The sequence below is a fragment of the Mastigoproctus giganteus genome, chromosome 9 (genome assembly GCF_048544385.1).
Source record: "Mastigoproctus giganteus isolate SK-2022 chromosome 9, ASM4854438v1, whole genome shotgun sequence".
Classification (NCBI taxonomy): Eukaryota; Metazoa; Arthropoda; class Arachnida; order Uropygi; family Thelyphonidae; genus Mastigoproctus; species Mastigoproctus giganteus.
The window spans coordinates 93,117,473-93,136,944 of NC_143583.1; the positions used below are offsets into that span (position 1 = coordinate 93,117,473).

Sequence of the window (19,472 nt, forward strand, 5' to 3'; positions counted from 1 at the left end):
ATCCCCTCAGGCGATTAATCTAGGCAAGAGGAAGAATTTCATCAGCATTGAGCTGCCACCTCTCAGCCCATCTTAACTTTTCTTGATCCTGTTGCAGTAGTGTACTGTCATTAACAACCCTGCCAACCTTCATATCGTCGGCAAACTTAACCATTAAGCCTGATGCTTTCATCAATATCATTGATAAATACAGAAAACAACAATGGGCCCAACACAGACCTCTGGGGGACACATTTTTATATATCCAGTCCAGGGTGGGGGCATCCCCTGAGTCCAAGGAAACTGATAATTATGGGTAAGGGTTTGCTTATTTTCTTTGCTGCCTTTTTTAATATAATTGGATAGATCCCATCCACCCCAGGTGCATTCTTATGTTTAACTTCAATTTCTTCTCCAGTTTGCTCTGTTATTTCAAAATCATTTAGCTCCCTGCCAGAGTTTTATAACCTTCTGGCATTCCCCTCCTTGAAAAACTCTTCATATGCGAATGTAGATGCAAAATACTCATTCAATTTGTCTGCTATGTGATCAGGATCATCAATAGTCGAACCATTGATATCAACTGGACCAATTTAATTCATCCCCTTCCTTCTAGAGTTTACATAAGTAAAGAACTCTGTTTTTTTTTTTTGTTTTTTTTTCATCCTTTGCCAAAGATTTCTCATAATCTGCATTCATCTGCCTAACCTCCTTCATGATTTGATTACAGACCAACTTATATCTACCGTACACTTCTCTGTCATCTGATAATTTTTATGCATCCCATGCATTTTTCTTCTCTGCCTCGAGTCTCATTAGTTCATATGACATTTGCCTTGAACAATATTTATTAGTTGGTATGTAAAGAGCCTAGTAGCTTCCAAGATTAATTTTTTGAATGCTTCCCAATTACAATTTGCTGTTGGTAACATCATCAATTGGTCTCACTATAGAATTTAAATCTATCTCAGACCATCGTAGTCACCTTTACGAAAGCAAAAACCCCGCCCTTTACCCCTGATAGTAGTTACATCTTTGAGGTAAATCCCACATCAGCATATTGTGATTACTTTCACCTAGTGATTCCTTTATCTGCAGATTCTTAATGCATGAAGAATCACTACTGATAATCAGATCAAGGGTATTACTCCCTCTGGTTGCCTCTCGAACATGCTGGTGTAGAAAAACAATCGTCCAATAAATACACAAAAGCACTGCTAGTGTGTGAGTGACCAACCCACAAATTCTAGTCAATATCTGGGAAGTTAAAATCTCCCATTATAAGACGATCTGATTTTCTGGCCATCTATTTCTCTGTATATTTGTTCATTGTACTCATCAGAGTCATTAGGCCTATAACAGTCCTACTCTGCGTTGCTTTCCCAGTGCTTATGTCACACCAAACTGATTCAACATTGCACTGTCCACCCATGTCAACTTAATGCACTTCCTTAGATTTTGTGTTTCTTAAGGGTAACAGCATAATCCCCTCTTCCCTTTCTATGCTCTCTATCCTTTCTGTACACATTGTTCTCCCCAAATTTCCAATTCTGCATTACGTATATCCAGTGACTCTGATGTTTGGGGTGCTGCGTCTTAAAGTTACATTAAATTGCCTTGGTTATAAGACCTGTAGACATACACAGCAACAATAATAAGCAAGTTAAAAATACTACAAACAACTAGACATTTACCATTAACTGACTTGAACTTTTATTTAAAAACGAATCCATTCTTTGGTTTTTATTTGTTGAAAATAGATTAATAACTTTTTCACTCAAGTTTGGTGTACTATTGACCAAGCTTTTCTCTATTGAAAGCATTACTTGAGCATTTAGCCTTTCCTGATTCATAGAATTCCTTAAAAATGTTTTTATTCTATTTAATGTCAAATGGCAGCATTTGGGCCCAGAATTAGTTAACGGAATGGTCAAAAGAACTTTTATGAGTTTAATTAATTGCTTTGTAAAAGAATATCTCTCACCTATAAATATGAACTTTATTGTAAGGTTCATAGGTACACGCAGTACGTTAACTTTACAAACCCTTCACCGGCACTAAGCCAGGAGTTAGTCAACACTTATATAGTCGCATACTTCCTTCACTGCAATCAAGAGTGTTTTTGAAGAAATTTCATAGTTCATTGAATTCCTGATTTTTAGAATGGCATTCTTAAAGTTTCCTATATATATTCATGTATTTTAATTGCCTCAATTTCTTGAGATTGCATTTGATTATAAATAACTTCCACGTGAGGCATTATCTGATGGAAAAGTTCTAACCAGAACTAAAATTTTTCTTTACTCAAGATGTGCAAAATTCCAGTTGCTTCTGAAACCTTGTTATCTGCATTTTGTTGTCGCTTGCAGTTCCTCCATGTACTTTAAGGATTCAAAATTTTCATAAATGCTGTAGGCCTCACTAAGCTGTTCTTTAATATTTACACTTCCTAGATCGTAGATATAGCTTAGCTTATTTACACTTCCTAAAAGCGATAGTGAAATCACATTATCAATATGTTTCTTCGAATTCTCATTTTTTGAGTTTTTTCTTGGAGAGGTAATTGTGAAAAACTAAGTTGCTGAAGTTTATTCACTGTCACGCAATTTACTTCATGGCGAAACATGGAGGCCATGATCCAATCAAATTTCACAAAACCGTGTGTTGTAGAAATAATGTTTTACTTACACATCGCCTCATAATATAACTTCAACTTACCAAGTTCAAGCTCAATTCGCAATGAAGCTGTAATCACATAATTACACTGTTGAATGTTGAGTATTGACTTAACACTGATATTATTTAGTTAATTAATAGGAATTTGGGCAAATAACAAAGAGACATCGACATTGTGGCTACACACCCATCAGGTCAACGATAAATCTGTACTGTGCGTTGTACAGTGACCTTGATTCGTTTCACCTATAAAAAATGTATATTGGCAAGTTGCCAATGGCAACCACCTACCAGATATTCTCTGGATTGCAAAATGTGTCACTGCCTGGCGCACAGTGAGGCCTATGGTTAAACTTCAAAGTTGGAAACAATTTCATGTTTTTATTTGTTTATTATTGAAATGATTACTGGAAATAGAGGATGTGCATACTATATGCAGGTCTTGTTAATAAAAATATTCATTGCATTGCATTGTTCTTCACAAAATTTCATATAACTCCATTCACTATATATCTAGATTTAAATAGCTGGGGGTGCTGCAGTGTCGCAGTTCCTATGGACAAGCCATCCCTGCCTATATCTTTGTGACACCACATCTCTGATATCTGAACAATATCTGCCTTTGATGTTTTGACCAGCACCTCAAATTCATCAAATTTATTTACTAAACTCCTAGTTTTGGTGTACATTCAAGTATACCAAATGCATCTGTTCTCATTCTTAACTACCCTAACATAGCCCATGTATTTACTTGTTCCGCGATGATTCTCAGCGCCTTGTTTTCCAGGCTGCTGCTCATTCCAATATAAGCAGTGCAAGAATCACTTTCACTTCTGCCAGCAGCTACTGTTAATCTATTAGTCCGTGTTTCTCCCCCAAGCTAGCAGTTTTCCGATCCACCTAACACTGCCTCATTAGCATCAGTAAATATTCTTGCACCCTTTCTATTTAAGTGTATCCTATTCCTGTAGGAGCAGTCACTCCTGTTAATAAGCACCATCCATGCTGAGAAAAATTCTACCCATTGAGTCTTGCACAATCTCTCCTGCACTGAATTGATTGACAAGGTTCTCATCATATACTTCCTCCTATTGTATCTGAGCAGAATTGCAGGCACTTTCAAATTCAACACTATCTCGGGACTTTTTTCAACTTTGACCTGTATTTAAGTAATTTCGCCATTCTACTCTTAATGTCATTAGTGCCAATGTGTATGACAATATCACATTTTGTGCCTTTAAAAGGTTAAAAGTTGATGACTCTTCAGAGTCATCAACTTTTGACCCTGGCAGACATACCCTGGTCCTGTTTCACCCATCCATTTTGCACAGTATATACCCCTTTTCCCTGACAATAGAGTCACTGTCAACAACTACTTCCTTTGGGAAGTAGTTGTTGACATTCTGCCTTGAAGATTGCCGCTGTTTTACCTGATGTTCAAGTGCAAGCTCTGGTGTTGATTTTAGCAGTTGAGAGCTTGATGGGCCCCAATTTAAATCCTTCAAGGGCATCTATCCTGTTCTTCAAGCTCTTATAAAGGCCCATAACAATGTTGAGTTGGTGCCTAACTCCTCACATTTAGCACAGCTAAACTTATATCCCAATGCAGTAATAACACTATATATATATATACAGGCAGTTCACGACTTTACGAGTTAATTCATTCCTAGCGCACACTCGTAAAGCGAGAATTTATTTCCCATAGACATAAGGTAAAAAATAGGGGTTACGTTATCAACAATGAAATTAGTTAGCTAATTAGTTTATGTTTAAATGATTGATTTATCAAAAGAAATGAAAACTTAGCCTGTAAAATCAAGCAAATTATAATAATAGAGAAATTATTTACGACTTACAAATGTTAAAGAATGTTTATTCTTCATCATCAACTAAATGCATACTTGTTGATCACTTATTATTGGCTCGGCACTTGCTGGTTTGTTGCACAATGAGTCGTCTTTTTCAGAAATGCTTCAAGAGGTGTTTGTTTCCAAGATAATCTTCTCTTTTAATTATAAATTTCACGATTGCATGCATGAGCATTTTTTTAACGGCAGACACAGATTGCAACTAACACGATTTGCGTGGAGTAACAAGTTTACGAAGCTTAAAATAAAAGGAATGAAGAGAAGGTTCTGAAAATTTATTTGTTTTTTATACGATTGAAGATTTCAGTAAAAGGGAAACACATTTCACCATAATAACGTAAAAAACCACGCAATTATCGGTATTTTCGCAAATGCAAGAAGATCAATTTTACTACCCATTTATAATTGCTTGCAGTAACAGAAAAGCTCAATAAACTGGAAAGTGCAAATTGTTTTTATTGTTTTATGGTCGTGACCTCCAGAAATGTGCTTTAGAAAAATATCACAAAGGAATTTAAAATTGATTCTTATAACGGAATATATGATAGCGATGAAAGTGTAACGCATTTTAATGATTTGAATTGGTAACTAATACAATTTACAAATGACACTCACGACCTTTTATATGGCCTTAAGGTCATGCTCGTGACCTTAAAAATGACATTTTAGAGAGATAAATAGCTTAGTTATACAGTGAAAATTTCAACTTCCAAGATCTTGAAATGAATTACTAAAAAACAATGTGTTATTGGGTTCACATTACAATATTTTTACGATACAATGGTGTCTCTGGAACTGATTAATATCGTAAAGTGGGGTACAGTGTATTGTATAGCTATGCACATGGTTTGGATTGCGGTATTTATGAATGTTTAATATTAATTTTTTTCAATTAATGTTCATATTTTCGATTTTGTTGATACTTGATACTTGGGGGGAAAAAACTCATAAACCCGGGAACTCGTAAAGCGAGAACTGCCTGTATATATATACAGTCTGTCCTCGTATAGCACGATAGTTGTGTTCCTAGAAACCCTCGTGCAATGCAAAATCATGCAATATAAACAACAGGCCCTATGCGAAAAGTGGGGTTAGGTGCCGACCACCCAAGATTGAACACACATTTGGAACCAAAACATTACCAAACACAATAAATAATCGAGTAATTTTAATCATTATAAAATACGTATTTTATAACGATTAAATATATTATAATAAAGTATTTTTAGTATTTTTTATTCGTAAAAAAGTATTTTTTACAAATAAAATACGTATTTTATTCGTAAAAAATTTATTATATTAAATAAAATAGTCGTAATAAAATACTTACGTATTTTATAATACGTAAGTATGTCATAATAAAATGCTTACGTACAAAGGGTACTAGGAAAGTTTTGCAATACAGCTTTGTTTATTTAATTTTTTCAAAGTAATTTCCTCTACATTCAATACCCCTCTCCATCCTCCGAAACCAATCTTTAAACCAGTTCTGCCAAGTTTCACTAGGGAGTAAAGCACACTCGTTGTCCCAAGCCCGTAGAAGGTCCTCATCACTGGAAAACCGCCTCCCTTTTAGCTTCATTTTCACATGCGGGAACAGTGCAAAGTCGCAGGGAGCAAGGTCTGGACTGTAGGGAGGGTGCTCGAGAAGTTTCAGTCCTGTCGTGATCAAATATTGGGTGCAGGCTTTGGCGCGGTGAGCTGGAGCATTTTCGTGATGGAGGTACCAGGTGTCCATTCTTGACTTTGGCCGCAGGTTCTTCATAGATCCAATGACTTTAGGCAGGCATTGTTCAGTATACCACTTAGCTGTGACTGTCTTCTGCGTGTCCAAAACGACACGTTCCACAATTCCACTCGATTTGAAAAATACAGCTATCATTTTCTTCTTTACAGATAGGGATTTTCTGACAATTACAGGTGTGTCGTCATCATCAAAGACCCAAACTTTGTTTTGAGCCTTGGTCGGCAGATCGTAATAGTACAGCCAAGTCTCGTCACCTGTCACGATGTTGTTCACATACCGAGATTGTCCCTTATCAAACTTTTTTAACATCTCCCGGCACCAAGTCACACATCGTGTCATCTGCTCTTCAGTCAGTTGATGCGGCACCCAGAGAGAACAAAGTTTCTTCACGTGCAAATGATCTTGCAGAATCGAACGAATTGCTGGTGCATTTAGGCCCAAAGTATCCTCTATCTGTGGGTAGGTCACTCGCCTGTTTTCGTCAAGCATTTTCCTCACAGCAGTAACGTTTTCCTCCGTAACTGACGTTCGTGGCCTTCCCGGCCCCTCAGAATCCTCCAGAGTGAAATTTCCCCTTTGGAATTCGCTATACCACCTGAATATCGTTGTACGATGTGGACAATCATCATCTAGTGCAAGAGTCATTTCTTCTAAGCACTGGTCTATGGTTAAACCACGCACGAAATTATACCGCAAAACTGTCCTTATCTCATTTCGTGACCACGATGCCATCGCAAGCACTTTACACTCTCACTACTAATGAATAACTGAGCCCAACGACTTGGCGCGGCGGCTACTATGCACGTATGAACATGTCTCAACATGCAGCAACAAGCAGCTTCCTGTGATTCATTGTTGCGTCATATTGCAAAACTTTCCTAGTACCCTTTGTATTTTATTAAGACTATTACGTAATAAAATATTGCTACTGCTTTTGCTCCTATCATAAGCAAACTTGTTTTTTGTTTGATTTTCTATCCAAACAGATGACAGCCGTTCCATCTCTTCCAATTCTTTGTGTCTTAATCTAATGGATTTTAATTACACTTTGAATTGTTCCCGCTATGGAAGTTGTTTTTATTTTCTCCGCATTCTTTGTAATTCTCGACGTTGCCTCATTTAGGTCTGTAGCACTTGCAATATCACATGGTCTTTCATTTCGCTCAAAGCGTTTCAAAATTTCATATTTTTTCTCTTTCGACAGAGGCGGACTGGCCATAAGCCGTACCGGGGAAACCCCGGTGGGCCGGTGTGATTTTGGCCATAAACCGTAGTATGAGGCCACTATAAATTTTCCCGGGTAAAAATTTTTGATCCAGTCCGCCTCTGTTTATCGATATTGCTTTTTTTTTTCTCTCTCTCTGAATCTGCAGTGTCTTCGCCAGGACGCTTCCTTTTCACACCTTTTAAGTATTTTACTCATTTTTAGGGAATAAAGTGCAATTAAAAAACGAGGAGACACGCTTAATACACATAAACAAAGCTGTGCGCGTATAGCAACTGAATAAACAACACTGTAAAGGCCGAGATACACTGTTAATACCCCACATTTTACTAAAGCACATTTCTGGGGGTTACTACCATAAAACAATAAAAACAATTTCCAGTTTTGTTTCTGCTGGTGGAATCTGTTATAAACTGGTAGTAAACTCCATCTAATTGCATTTGCGATTATATCGATAGCTGGAATTGTGTTTGTTTTTACGTTATTATGGTGAAATGTGTTTCCCCTTCACTGATATAAAAAACATAAATACATTTTCAGAATCTTCCCTTCATTCCTATCGTGTTGCGTTCGGTTGGGGTGATTCCGCGTTCGACTGCCATTTCTTGTAAACACAAAGGCGAATCATGCATAAGCGAATTCGGTTCGTGTTATATAAGATATCGTTCCCCTATTTATAAATCGTGTATGATTGAATTCGTGTAATGTAAACACGTGTTATACGAGGACTGACTGTATTTCAGGATCAATTTTTTTCTCCTACCAAGTTTAAGTTATATGTATTAAGTTAAAATGTTACCTTTGTAAGATATAAGTAGTTATAATAGATAAGAAATTTAACTATCTATTGCCACCTACATGGTTTGAACTCTCGTGCTAGCTATTTGCAATATTATATCTACACCAAATTACCGATTCTAAAAGTTCTATGAATATTATTTCAGAATGATTTAATGCTTACATATTAGAATTTCCTCTAAATGCGCATTCCCAGAAAAGGTGGTTTCTTTTTCATGGAAACCTCATGACCTTACCAAAGGTTGTGTGTGCCTTCCAGTGTTGCATTGAGTTACACTATCATTTTGTAATGGGAATGAAAGGTGAACAATGGCAATTTCATAATACAGTCAAACCTCTCTTTAATGAACTTCCATATAGTGAATTTTTCTATATGGCAAACTTTTTTTGATTTCCCCTTGGTCATTACGTTGAAAATAGTTTCCGTATAACAAAGAAAATTTCCATGTGATGACCTAATTTTGAGACACCTGAGTATGCATTGTTCTCACCTCTGGCGTTTAGGCAATAGAGTTGACGCTGTAGAAAGCACGAATTAAGAGCTAAAAGGATTAAGAATTAATCACTTGAGCTTTTAATAGCTAAAGGGTTTAATTCTTAAGAGCATTCCAAAATTTACTATTGCCCATAAAGCATTTACTGTACCGAGAAGTCGCGCTGAGAAACTATCTATGTGTCCACAGCCATTGGCAAAGATTAAGGCATATTCCCAACATGGACATTGGCTCTGGTCAACCTGTTTTCTATTGCAATCACCCTATTAGAGAATTAGGAGAGAGTGATTTTCCTTTATCCCGGAAATTCATCTGTTGTTTCGCAGAAATAAGTCATTCATACTTTCACTAAATTTCGCCTGTCTCTGTATGGCAGGTACAAGTAGTCCGTAAATCAGTTTTGTTTGCTGCTGTGCGAGTAACCTTACAATGTCTAAGAGGAAATCCTTGAGTGTACTGGAAAAAGTGGAAGTGCTTAATGGTGTAGATCGGGGCATTGAAAAAAGAAATCGCTTTAAAATTTGATATCCCTGCCAGTAGCGTGTCAACCATTCTGAAAAACCATGTTTCGATTCTCAAACCGTTTGAGGAAATGGGACCCACTCAGAAGCATGCAAAATTATGCCTGTATGAAGATGTGGATGAAGCAGTTTTTAAGTGGATGAAGTTGATTCGAGACCAAATCATGCCGATATCAGGGATATTAATAAAAGAAAAGGCTACGGAGTACATTCCAAGCCAGTTGGACAAATTTAAAAAGTGCCATGGCTTACTCGAAAATTATTTCAGGTGAAAGTGTGGTTGTAATTGAAGATGACTGTACCCATTGGAAAGAAACAGTTTTGAAAAAAATTATGGAGGACTAAGAGCCCAAAGACATATTCAGCATTGATGAAACAGGTCTATTTTTTAAATGTTTGCCAAACAGGACACTGACTTTTAAAGGTGACAAATGTGTAGGTGGTAAAAATAGTAAGGAAAGAATTAGTTTTGATTGGTGCAAATATGGCTGGTAATGAAAAACTGAAGCTTCTGGTAATAGGTAAAAGTAAACAACCCCGATGTTTCAAAGGAGTAAAGTCGTCGGAGTTGAACTACAACGAAAAGCTTGGATGACTAGTGAAATTTTTGAACAGTGGATTTTAAATTTCGATAGAAAGATGATGAAAGAAAACAGAAAAATTGCTTTGATTGTCGACAATTGCCCTGCCCACCTTCACTCGGTAATTTTGAAACTTACAAGTGCGAAGCTTGTTTTCTTCTCTCCGAATACCTCATCTAAACTGCAGCCAGTGGACCAAGGCATTATCAAGAATTTGAAAATGCAGTGCCAAAGGTGCATACCGAAAAAAAAATTATATTGAGAATAGAAACCAATCAACCATAGATTCTGTTATAGATTTGTGGATGTGCATATTGGAGTTGGTGAAAGTGTGGAGTCAAGATGTGACGAAAACAACAATTAAGAATTGTTTTGCAAAAATAGGTTTTGCTAAAATGCCAATTAACAGCGATGAGAGGGACGAACTGCTACAAGACATTGAGCAACGTTGGGATGAACTCCAAGCGAGACGTTTGATCAGTGCAGAAATTGTTCTTGAAGAATTTTTAGGAGTTGATAATGATGTCATAGTAGCTGAATATCCGAGCGACTCCAACATTTTTAGGAGAGTATTCAAAGAACTAGTCACAATATCTACTATGAGTTGGACGAAAATGAGGGCAATGAGTGCAATATTAAACCTTCCAAACATGAAATGTTGGCAGCATTTGAAACTTTGCGTTGAGGTCTTCAGTGTGAAGAAGATGTGCCAGAAAATATATTTGAGTTCTTAAACAAGTGCAAACATTTTTATGAACAATATACAGTAAAATCCAGTATACAACAAAAAATAACCAAATATTTTACGACATAATTCTAAAAGTGTACTAATATATTGTGCACATCAAGTAAATAGTCATTTCTTAATATGTGTCTGTTAATAAATTAATTGTTTTAAAATGTTAGAAAATTTATTCATTCCCACTTATTTCTGATTTAATTCTAATTTTTCTGAGTTTAATTACATTATTTTTCATTGTTGTAAAGGTCTTATTTCTTTATAATGAATTTTTTCAAGTGCACAATCGATTTCGTTATATGGAGTTCGACTGTATTCCCATATATAAATGCACTTCCCCACCATTAGTAATGCTCTCAGCACCATAAGAATACATCACTGCAGTTTTATTTTTATTTTCTAATTTATGTGGTTGCCTTGAATATGATATATGACTTTCTTGAATCGCTCTCTTCCCCAGATTCAAATGATTGAAAGATAGTGTGATTGTGTTTGTTTTGTCAAAAATGGCTTGAACAAAACTAAACAATTATTTATACTCCTTTACCAGTGTATTTTTCTACGTTAGTGGCAAAGAGTTTCTAATTTCTTTGTAGGAAACTTAAGAAATTACTTCAAAAGCTCAAACACTTTACTAGCTCATAAATTAATTATATTAGAATCAGCTTTTTCACATAACTTGCATGAAATGGTAGTAATACTTCCCAACAGTTTTGCCACTCACTGCATGATAGTCTCTGCATATAGGTGGAGTTCTTTTTATGAGCCAGCTAATCAACAGATTGTCATTGAAGTGTACTGAAAGATTGAGTTTGATCACTCATTTTGTTTTTGCATGGAAAATGTTTTTATACTAAGGTTCCACAAGCCTAAAGTGCTTGATACTGGATTAATATACTTTTAGGACATTCTGTACTAGTATTTATAAAAATTCATACTATTTATTATAAATATAATTATAATTATTATAAGTATTTATAATATTAAATTTAAAATTTATTTTAGAATGTGTGTAATGATTAATTTGCCTTTTCTAAGTTTTTGTAATAATGTTTAATCATATTTCAATTAATTATATATATTAATAGTTTGAGTGGGCATGGCAAAATCCCAAAAAGTCAAGAAGGCTTCGGCATGTTTGTGGAAAACGCAAGTCAGAAACCAGTTTTCAGTACAGATTTCGAGTTATGTCACAGATGTTGCAAGTTGGGCCATGGAATAGATTACCCTTAACTATACGATGGTTGATTCAAGAGTATGAGCAAGAATTCAGGGTGAGTACTTTTATAAGCTTAGTGTTTATAAAATTAATAATGCTATTAAACTATTCAATTTATTAAAGTGGTATTCCCTAAATGCTAACATGATTTTAGATGAAAAATGGCAAAAATATAAGAGAACCTAATAAAGATAGGAAGTTCAGAACACTGTGGTGGGCAATTGAAAGGGGCAGCAGGAGAAAAAAAAAAAAAAACGAGAGAGAGAGAGAGAGAGAGAGAGAGAGAGAGAGAGAGAGAGAGAGAGAGAGTAAGTTTTGGTAAATAAAACTATTGAACTCATGTTGGTGGAGTGTAAAGAAAACTGCAAAACCATCAAGATACATGAAGAAGGCTAAAAAAAAAGTCTTGGGAGGATTTTGGAAAATTTATGGGAAAAAAGTATCAAGAAGGTAAAAAAATAATTTGGCATTTAGTTAATCTCAGAAGATTGAAAAAAACAAAACATAAAGTAATCAAAAATGATAATGGTGAAATTAAAACAGAACAGAGGCTATTTTAGAAATAACGAGTAAATACTTTTATTTGCCAAATCAATGAGCCAACGACATCTCTGAAGAAAAAGAAATTTCAGGTACAGTCAGTCCTCGTATAACATGTGTTTACACTACACGAATTCGATTGTACATGATTTATAAATAGGGGAACGATATCTTATATACATGAACCGAATTCGCTTATGCACCGATTTGCCTTTGTGTTTACAAGAAATGGCAGTCGAACGCAGAATCACCCCAACCGAACGCAACACGATAGGAATGAAGAGAATATTCTGAAAATGTATTTGTTTTTTCTATCAGTGAAGGGGAAACACATTTCACCATAATAACGTAAAAACGAACACAATTCCAGCTATCGGTATAATTGCAAATGCAATTAGATTGAGTTTACTACCAGTTTATTATAACAGATTTCACTAGCAGAAATGCAATTGGAAATTGTTTTTATTGTTTTATGGTAGTAACCCCTAGAAATGTGCTTTAGTAAAATGTGAGGTGTTAATCTCTGCCTTTATGGTGTTGTTTATTCAGTTGCTACATGCGCACAGCTTTGTTTATGTGTATCAAGCGTGCCTCCTCGTTTTGTAATTGTGCTTTATTCCCTAAAAATGAGTAAAATACTTAAAAGGTGTGAAAAGGAAGCGTTCTGGTGAAGACACTGCAGATTCAGAGAGAAAAAGAAAAGCAATATCGATAAACAGAAGCGGACTGGGTCAAAATTTCTTACCCGGGAAAATTTATAGTGGCCTCATGCCACTATAAATTTCCCTTTTCCAAGTTTTTGTAATAATGTTTAATCATATTTCAATTAATTATATATATTAATAGTTTGAGTGGGCATGGCAAAATCCCAAAAAGTCAAGAAGGCTTCGGCATGTTTGTGGAAAACGCAATTCAGAAACCAGTTTTCTGACTTGCGTTTATGGCCAAAATCACACCGGCCTCCGGCCCGCTGGGGTTTCCCCGGTAAGGCTTATAGCCAGTCCGCCTCTGTTGATAGAAAAAAAGTATGAAATTGTGAAATGCTTTGAGTGAAATGAAAGACCATATGATATTGCACGTGCCACAGGCCTAAATGAGGCAGTGCCGAGAATTACAAGGAATGCAGAGAAAATAAAAACAACTTTCATAGCAGGTATAACTCAAAGTGTAATTAAAATCCATTAGATTAAGACACAAAGAATTGGAAGAGATGGAACGGCTGTCATCTGTTTGGATAGAAAATCAAACAAAAAACAAGTTTGCTTACGACAGAAACAAAAGCAGTAGGAATATTTTATTACCTAATAGTCGTAATGAAATACGTAAGTATTTTATTACGATTATTTATTGTGTTTGGTAATGTTTTGGTTACAAATGTGTGTTCAATCTTGGGTGGTTGGCACCTAACCCTATTTTTCCCATAGGGCCTGTTGTTTATATTGCATGATTTTGCATTGCATGAGGGTTTATAGGAACACAACTATCATGCTATACGAGGACTGACTGTACTGTCTATAACTGAAGTAAAAAAGAGTCATGAAAATATCATGTATGGAAAGGGAACAGTTGTGGACAAAATTAAACAAATTTTGAAACAAATGTTGAAAAATGGAGAACCAGTTTTCCGGAGGACAAATTCCAGTAGATTGGAGTAAAGTGTTAATTGTATCAGTATATAAAAAGCAAGATAAAGCCGAAGTGTTGACTTTGGGAAAGAATAGCCAGATTTTAGTCCAAACAAGGAATGCAAGGATTAATTATACACACTAAAATAAATTATAGAAAAGTCATGGGAGCATAACAAGAACCTATATTTAGGATTTGCTGATCTTGAAAATGCATATGACAAAGTACTTAGGAATCTGATTTTTCTCAAATTTTAGGAAAATAGTGCATCAGCGAGAATTTTTAATGGGGGGGGGGGGAGGAACTTATATTAAAAAAAAAAAAGACAAATCTGTAGTGAGGATTAAAGAATTCATTGGAAAATGACTTAAGGTTAAACTGAGAGGGTGGGGCTGCTCCTTATTGCCACTTCTTTTTATAATTTTCCTGGACTATTTAATAAAAGGCTAAATTTTTGACAAAGTTTTATGTTGTGGTGGGATATAAAAATTTCATCATTATTATTATTATTACGTGCTATTAAATAGTAGCATGTAAGCTCTTCAAGAATTTCTGATTAAATTAGATAAAGTTTGTCGAATTTTGCATGAAAATTAAGTGCGCAAAAAACATGATGTAGTTCGGAAAAATTAAGAAAATTGTAGTGTGTATCACCTAAATAAACAAATTGGAAAAGATAATTTTGTGTACCTAGGAAATTCTGTAATGATGATGGCATTTTAGAAATGGAAATAAACAATAGAATAAGTGAAACAGGAAATGCAGAAAGAGAGGAAATTAATTCATTTGGACCGAAAAAAAAATTAGCTGTTTATAATACAATTTTTAAGCTTATTTCAACCCGTAGGGTAGCAAGCTGGGTAAGAAATAAAAGAATTTGTAAAAAATTAGAATCTTCAGAAATTAGAGTTTAAAGAAAAATAAATCGAAGCAGTGGCATATGATTTGGTATTATGAATATTAAGTGAGAAAATAAGAAAACACTTGCTAACAAATGTCTAATCAAAGTTAAGTGATCAAACTTAAAAGTTTAAGATGTAATATGGTATGGGCCTGTAAAAAGGCTGGGAGAGGGGAGATTAGTTAACAGATATTTATAACAAAAATGAATGATAATAGGCCTAGAGGCAGATCAAGAAAATGCATTAGAAGAGAGAGAGAGAGAGCTTGCTTACTCTCTCTCTCTCTCTCTCTAGGGATAAATAAAGATCTAACAGAAATTTGGATAGAGTGAGGGGGGAAAAATAAGGGCTTAGAGGGGAATGGGCATTCTGTGTAATCAGACACAGTCTAAAACACTGATGGATCCAATATCTTTCTATTTCAGAAGATTTTGGAGAAGTCTGGTTGGCCTGCCTCCCTAAAATCCACTCACGCACACCTTCTTGATAGTTAGCCCTGTTATGTCACTTAGGTAGCAACGAATGTGTATAGTGGTTCTCTTCAAGATGCCTCGTCAGCCTGAAGAAGAAAAGACCAAACCCTCCAGCACATGACAGCACGACGAAACAAATGGTCCTCAGTCCCCAGCGGCTTTCACTCCCCCTCTTATGGCAGCGAGATGATCACAGTGGAAGCAGAGGGTGCTAAGAATCTCTCGGTACGACCAGGCTGCCATGCATGGAAACTGAACTTGGCCTGTTACAACGTAAGGTCGCTCATCGGTGAAGATAGGATATTAGAGCTGGAAAAGGAATTAGAAAATGTGAATTGGAATATCATCAGTTTGGCTGAAACAAGAAGAAGAAATGAATCACTTATAAGTTTATCAAGTGGAAATCTGCTGTACACCAGTGTAAACAATGAAAGGAGTGAAAGTGAAGTTGGCTTTCTGGTCCTTAAAGATATAGAAAACATTTTGGAATTCAAAAGTACATCACCCAGGGTGTCAAGGTTACTACTCAGGATTTCTAAGGGGTACAGGCTAAAGGTTATAAAGATTTATGCACCAACATCAGGCCATGACGACAAAGAGGTTGAAGAAATGTACACCCGAATTGAGTATTCTAGATGAGCAGAAAACCCACTACAATATCATTATGGGGGACTTCAATGCTAAGGTTGGAAAGAGATAAAACAGCGCAGAAAGGGGAACTATAGGAAATTTTGGAATTGGAGAAAGAAATGAAAGAGGTGAAAGACTTGTGGAATTTGCAGAATCTCGAGGAATGTCAGTAATGAACCCTTTTTCAAGAAAAGGGTGAACAGAAAGTGGAAATAGGAGAGCCCAAATGGATTAACAACTAATGAAATTGACTTCATCCTCACTAACAGAAGATATATCCACATGATGTTACCGTCCTGAACAAGGTAAATGTTGGAAGTGATTAGAGAATGGTAAGGTGCACACTTGATATAGATGTAAGAAAAGAAAGGAAAAAACTGACTCAAGAAAATAATATGGTTTTTGAGATAACAGAAGAGGAAAAAAAGCAGATGTAGTGGATCTTAAAAACAAGTTTTAGCTTCTGCAGACTGTTCAGGTCCAAGATATTGATGAGGAATACTACAACTTTCTGAAAGTGATAAAGCCCAAGAAACTTATAGGTAAAAAGAAATCCAAAGAAGAAAAAATTAGTCAAGAAACACTTGTCATGATGAACTGAAGACGACAAATGAAGAGCAAGGTAAACACTGACAAGGATAAAATTGAGTATACTGAGTTATGCAAAGCCATTAGAAAGAGACCAGAGAGGACATAAGAAGATTTAACACAAGAAAAGTAGAACAAGCATTAAGGGAAAACAAAGGACTTAAATCAGCAGCCATGAGCAGGAATACAGAAAAACAAATGATACTGAAACTGAAGAATAGTGATGGTGTACTTATAAATAGTAGAGAAAGCATAATTCAAATAGCAGAAGACTACTATAGAGAATTATACAAGGAGCGAAGGAATGATGCCAGCAGTGGGGAAGATGGATTACAAATTAGTAACACATACGACATACCCAATATCCTTCCTGATGAGGTAGAACCTGCGTTGAAGAAAATGACGAATCAGAAAGCTCCATATGAAGATGAAATTATTGTAGAGTTGTTAAAATTGGGAGGAAGAGACATGACATAGAAACTGGCAAGACTCTTCACAAAATGCATTAGAAAAGGCATGACGCCCAAGGAATGGAATAATGCAATCATAGTTTTGCTGCATAAGAAAGGAGATAAATCAGAAATTGTAAATTATAAACAAATTAGCTTGTTATCTCATATCTACAAGTTGTTCACAAGGGTCATTACTAACATTTTGAAGGAATACTTAAAGAAAATCAACCAAAAGAGCAAGCTGGCTTTGGGACAGGATTCTCAACTATGGATCACCTTCATTTAATGTCACAGCTAATGGAGAAAGCAAATGAATATAAAACACCATTATGCTTGGCATTTGTGGATTATGAAAAGCCATTTGACTCCATACAGCATAAGGCAATGTTTCGGGCATTGGAAAGACAGGGCAGAGATACCCCATATACTATTATTTTGAAGAAAATATATGAGAACGGTACCTCCTTTATTAGACTAGACAAAGATAGTAGCAAATTTAAAATTGAGAAAGGAGTTCAACAAGGAAACAATATCTCCGAAGGTATTTACTGCTGCCCTTGAGGAAGCTTTCAGAAGATTAGACTGGTCTCAGAAAGGAGTCAATGTGAATGGAGAGTACCTAAACCATTTATGATTGAGATGACATTGCGATCATAAGCCATGATCCCAAAGAATTATAGGAAAATCTTAATCAGTTATGCAGAGTTAGTAAGGATTTCGGACTAAAGATGAATATGGCTAAAACAAAAGTAATGATGAACAAGTATGCCATAGAAAGGGTTATAATGATTGAAGGAGCAGTAATTGAAAAGGTGGATTCATATGCTTATCTGGGACAATTCATTAGCTGTAATAATGATAAATGGCTGGAAGTCAAGAGAAGAATAAATTTTGGATCGATAGCATTCAGGAAATATAGTGACATACTGAGGAGCAATATCCTGGTTTGTCTGAAATGCAAAATAATGAACCAATATATACTCCCCACCATGACTTGCGGAAGTGAAACTTGGGCACTCACCAAAAGAATGGAAAAGAAGCTGAGAACTACACAGCAAAGAATGGAACATATTATATTAGGAATCAGACTGTTGGATAAGAAGAGAAACACATGGATTAGGCAGCAAACTCAAGTAAAGGACATTCTTATCAAAACTAAAGGCCCGTCACCACCAAAAACGGAGGATGCGGAAAGGTCAGGAATGACCACTGCATATCCCAGAGCAATATGGCCTTAATTGCTAATGGTCCTAAAAACCAAACAACAAACAAACAAACAAACAAAACTAAAGAACTAAAATTGTCTTGGGCAGGACACATAGCTCGAAGACACGATGACAGATGGACTAAGAAAATAACAGAATGGTACCTAAGAAGAGCTAGAAGAAAACCTGGAAGACAACGACAGAGATGGACAGACGAAATTCACGAGTTCGTGGATAGTAAATGGATGGCCATTGCACAAAACAGGAGGAACTGGAAAGTTACTGGAGAGGCCTTCATCCTGCAGTGGATTGAAAATGGCTGATGATGAGGGGAAAATAGTGAATGGATGTCTGATAGTCCAGGATTTATTGGCATGATCATAGTGACCTTTACACACCCGTTAGGTGATTACCAGATTTCACTGACGATGGAGTTAAAAGTATACTTTATGTTAATATTTCTCAGACCTTTCACTACCATTTTCCTTTTTGACTTATTATTTATGCACTGCCCAATCACCCCCTTCCCCATGATTTAAGCTACAGTAGAACCTTATAAATCTGACATTAGGAATTTGTTAATTTTTTTAAATCAGCACTGTATAGCTCTTCTGATAGTAAATAGCAGATTAACCACTTTAATAGAATTATGCAACGTTCTGATACAGCACCAAAGTTATGTTCATAGTACTCTAGTTACATTACATTCTGTGCTTTTCATTTAAGAAACAAGGGCAAAAAAAACCACCATAGTTGCATTGGAAATTAAATAAAATTAAATAGTCATAAACTGACATAGCTTCCTAAACTCATTCAGACTGTTCTATGATATGAAAATGTCATGACTTGACAATGTTATAAGCCCCATTTTTATTTTATGTATAGTTTTTGTTTATTATTCATACTCAGCATTGCTGTTGACAACTGTCACATTGGTTAAAAATGCTTCTTTATTAACCAATGTAACAGTTAAATAGAAAAATGCATGAAATAAATCTTTCTGCTTTCTTTTTTCTTAATGTAAATAATGAATTATTAATTCCATATGATGTTAAATCCAAATATTATATATTTTATAGGTATAAGATCCAATTTGTATTGTGAAATTTATACTCAAATGCTTGTTATTACAGTTAGTAAGTTCCTTTCTCTATTTCAAAATATGCCACGTGAAATTCGTGACCACTTAGGGCATTTAACGTTGTGAGA

The 19,472-nt window shown here is 35.6% G+C and overlaps 1 protein-coding gene across 1 annotated transcript in view; it reads left to right on the plus strand.

The window, feature by feature from the left end:
* slx1 (structure-specific endonuclease subunit SLX1) overlaps positions 1-19,472 on the plus strand; it is a 56,969-nt gene that overhangs the window by 21,181 nt on the left and 16,316 nt on the right. The window contains exon 3 of the mRNA XM_090380729.1: positions 11,717-11,902. Within this exon, the coding sequence (XP_090236855.1) occupies positions 11,717-11,902 (186 nt within the window). The remainder of the gene's footprint in view (positions 1-11,716; positions 11,903-19,472) is intronic.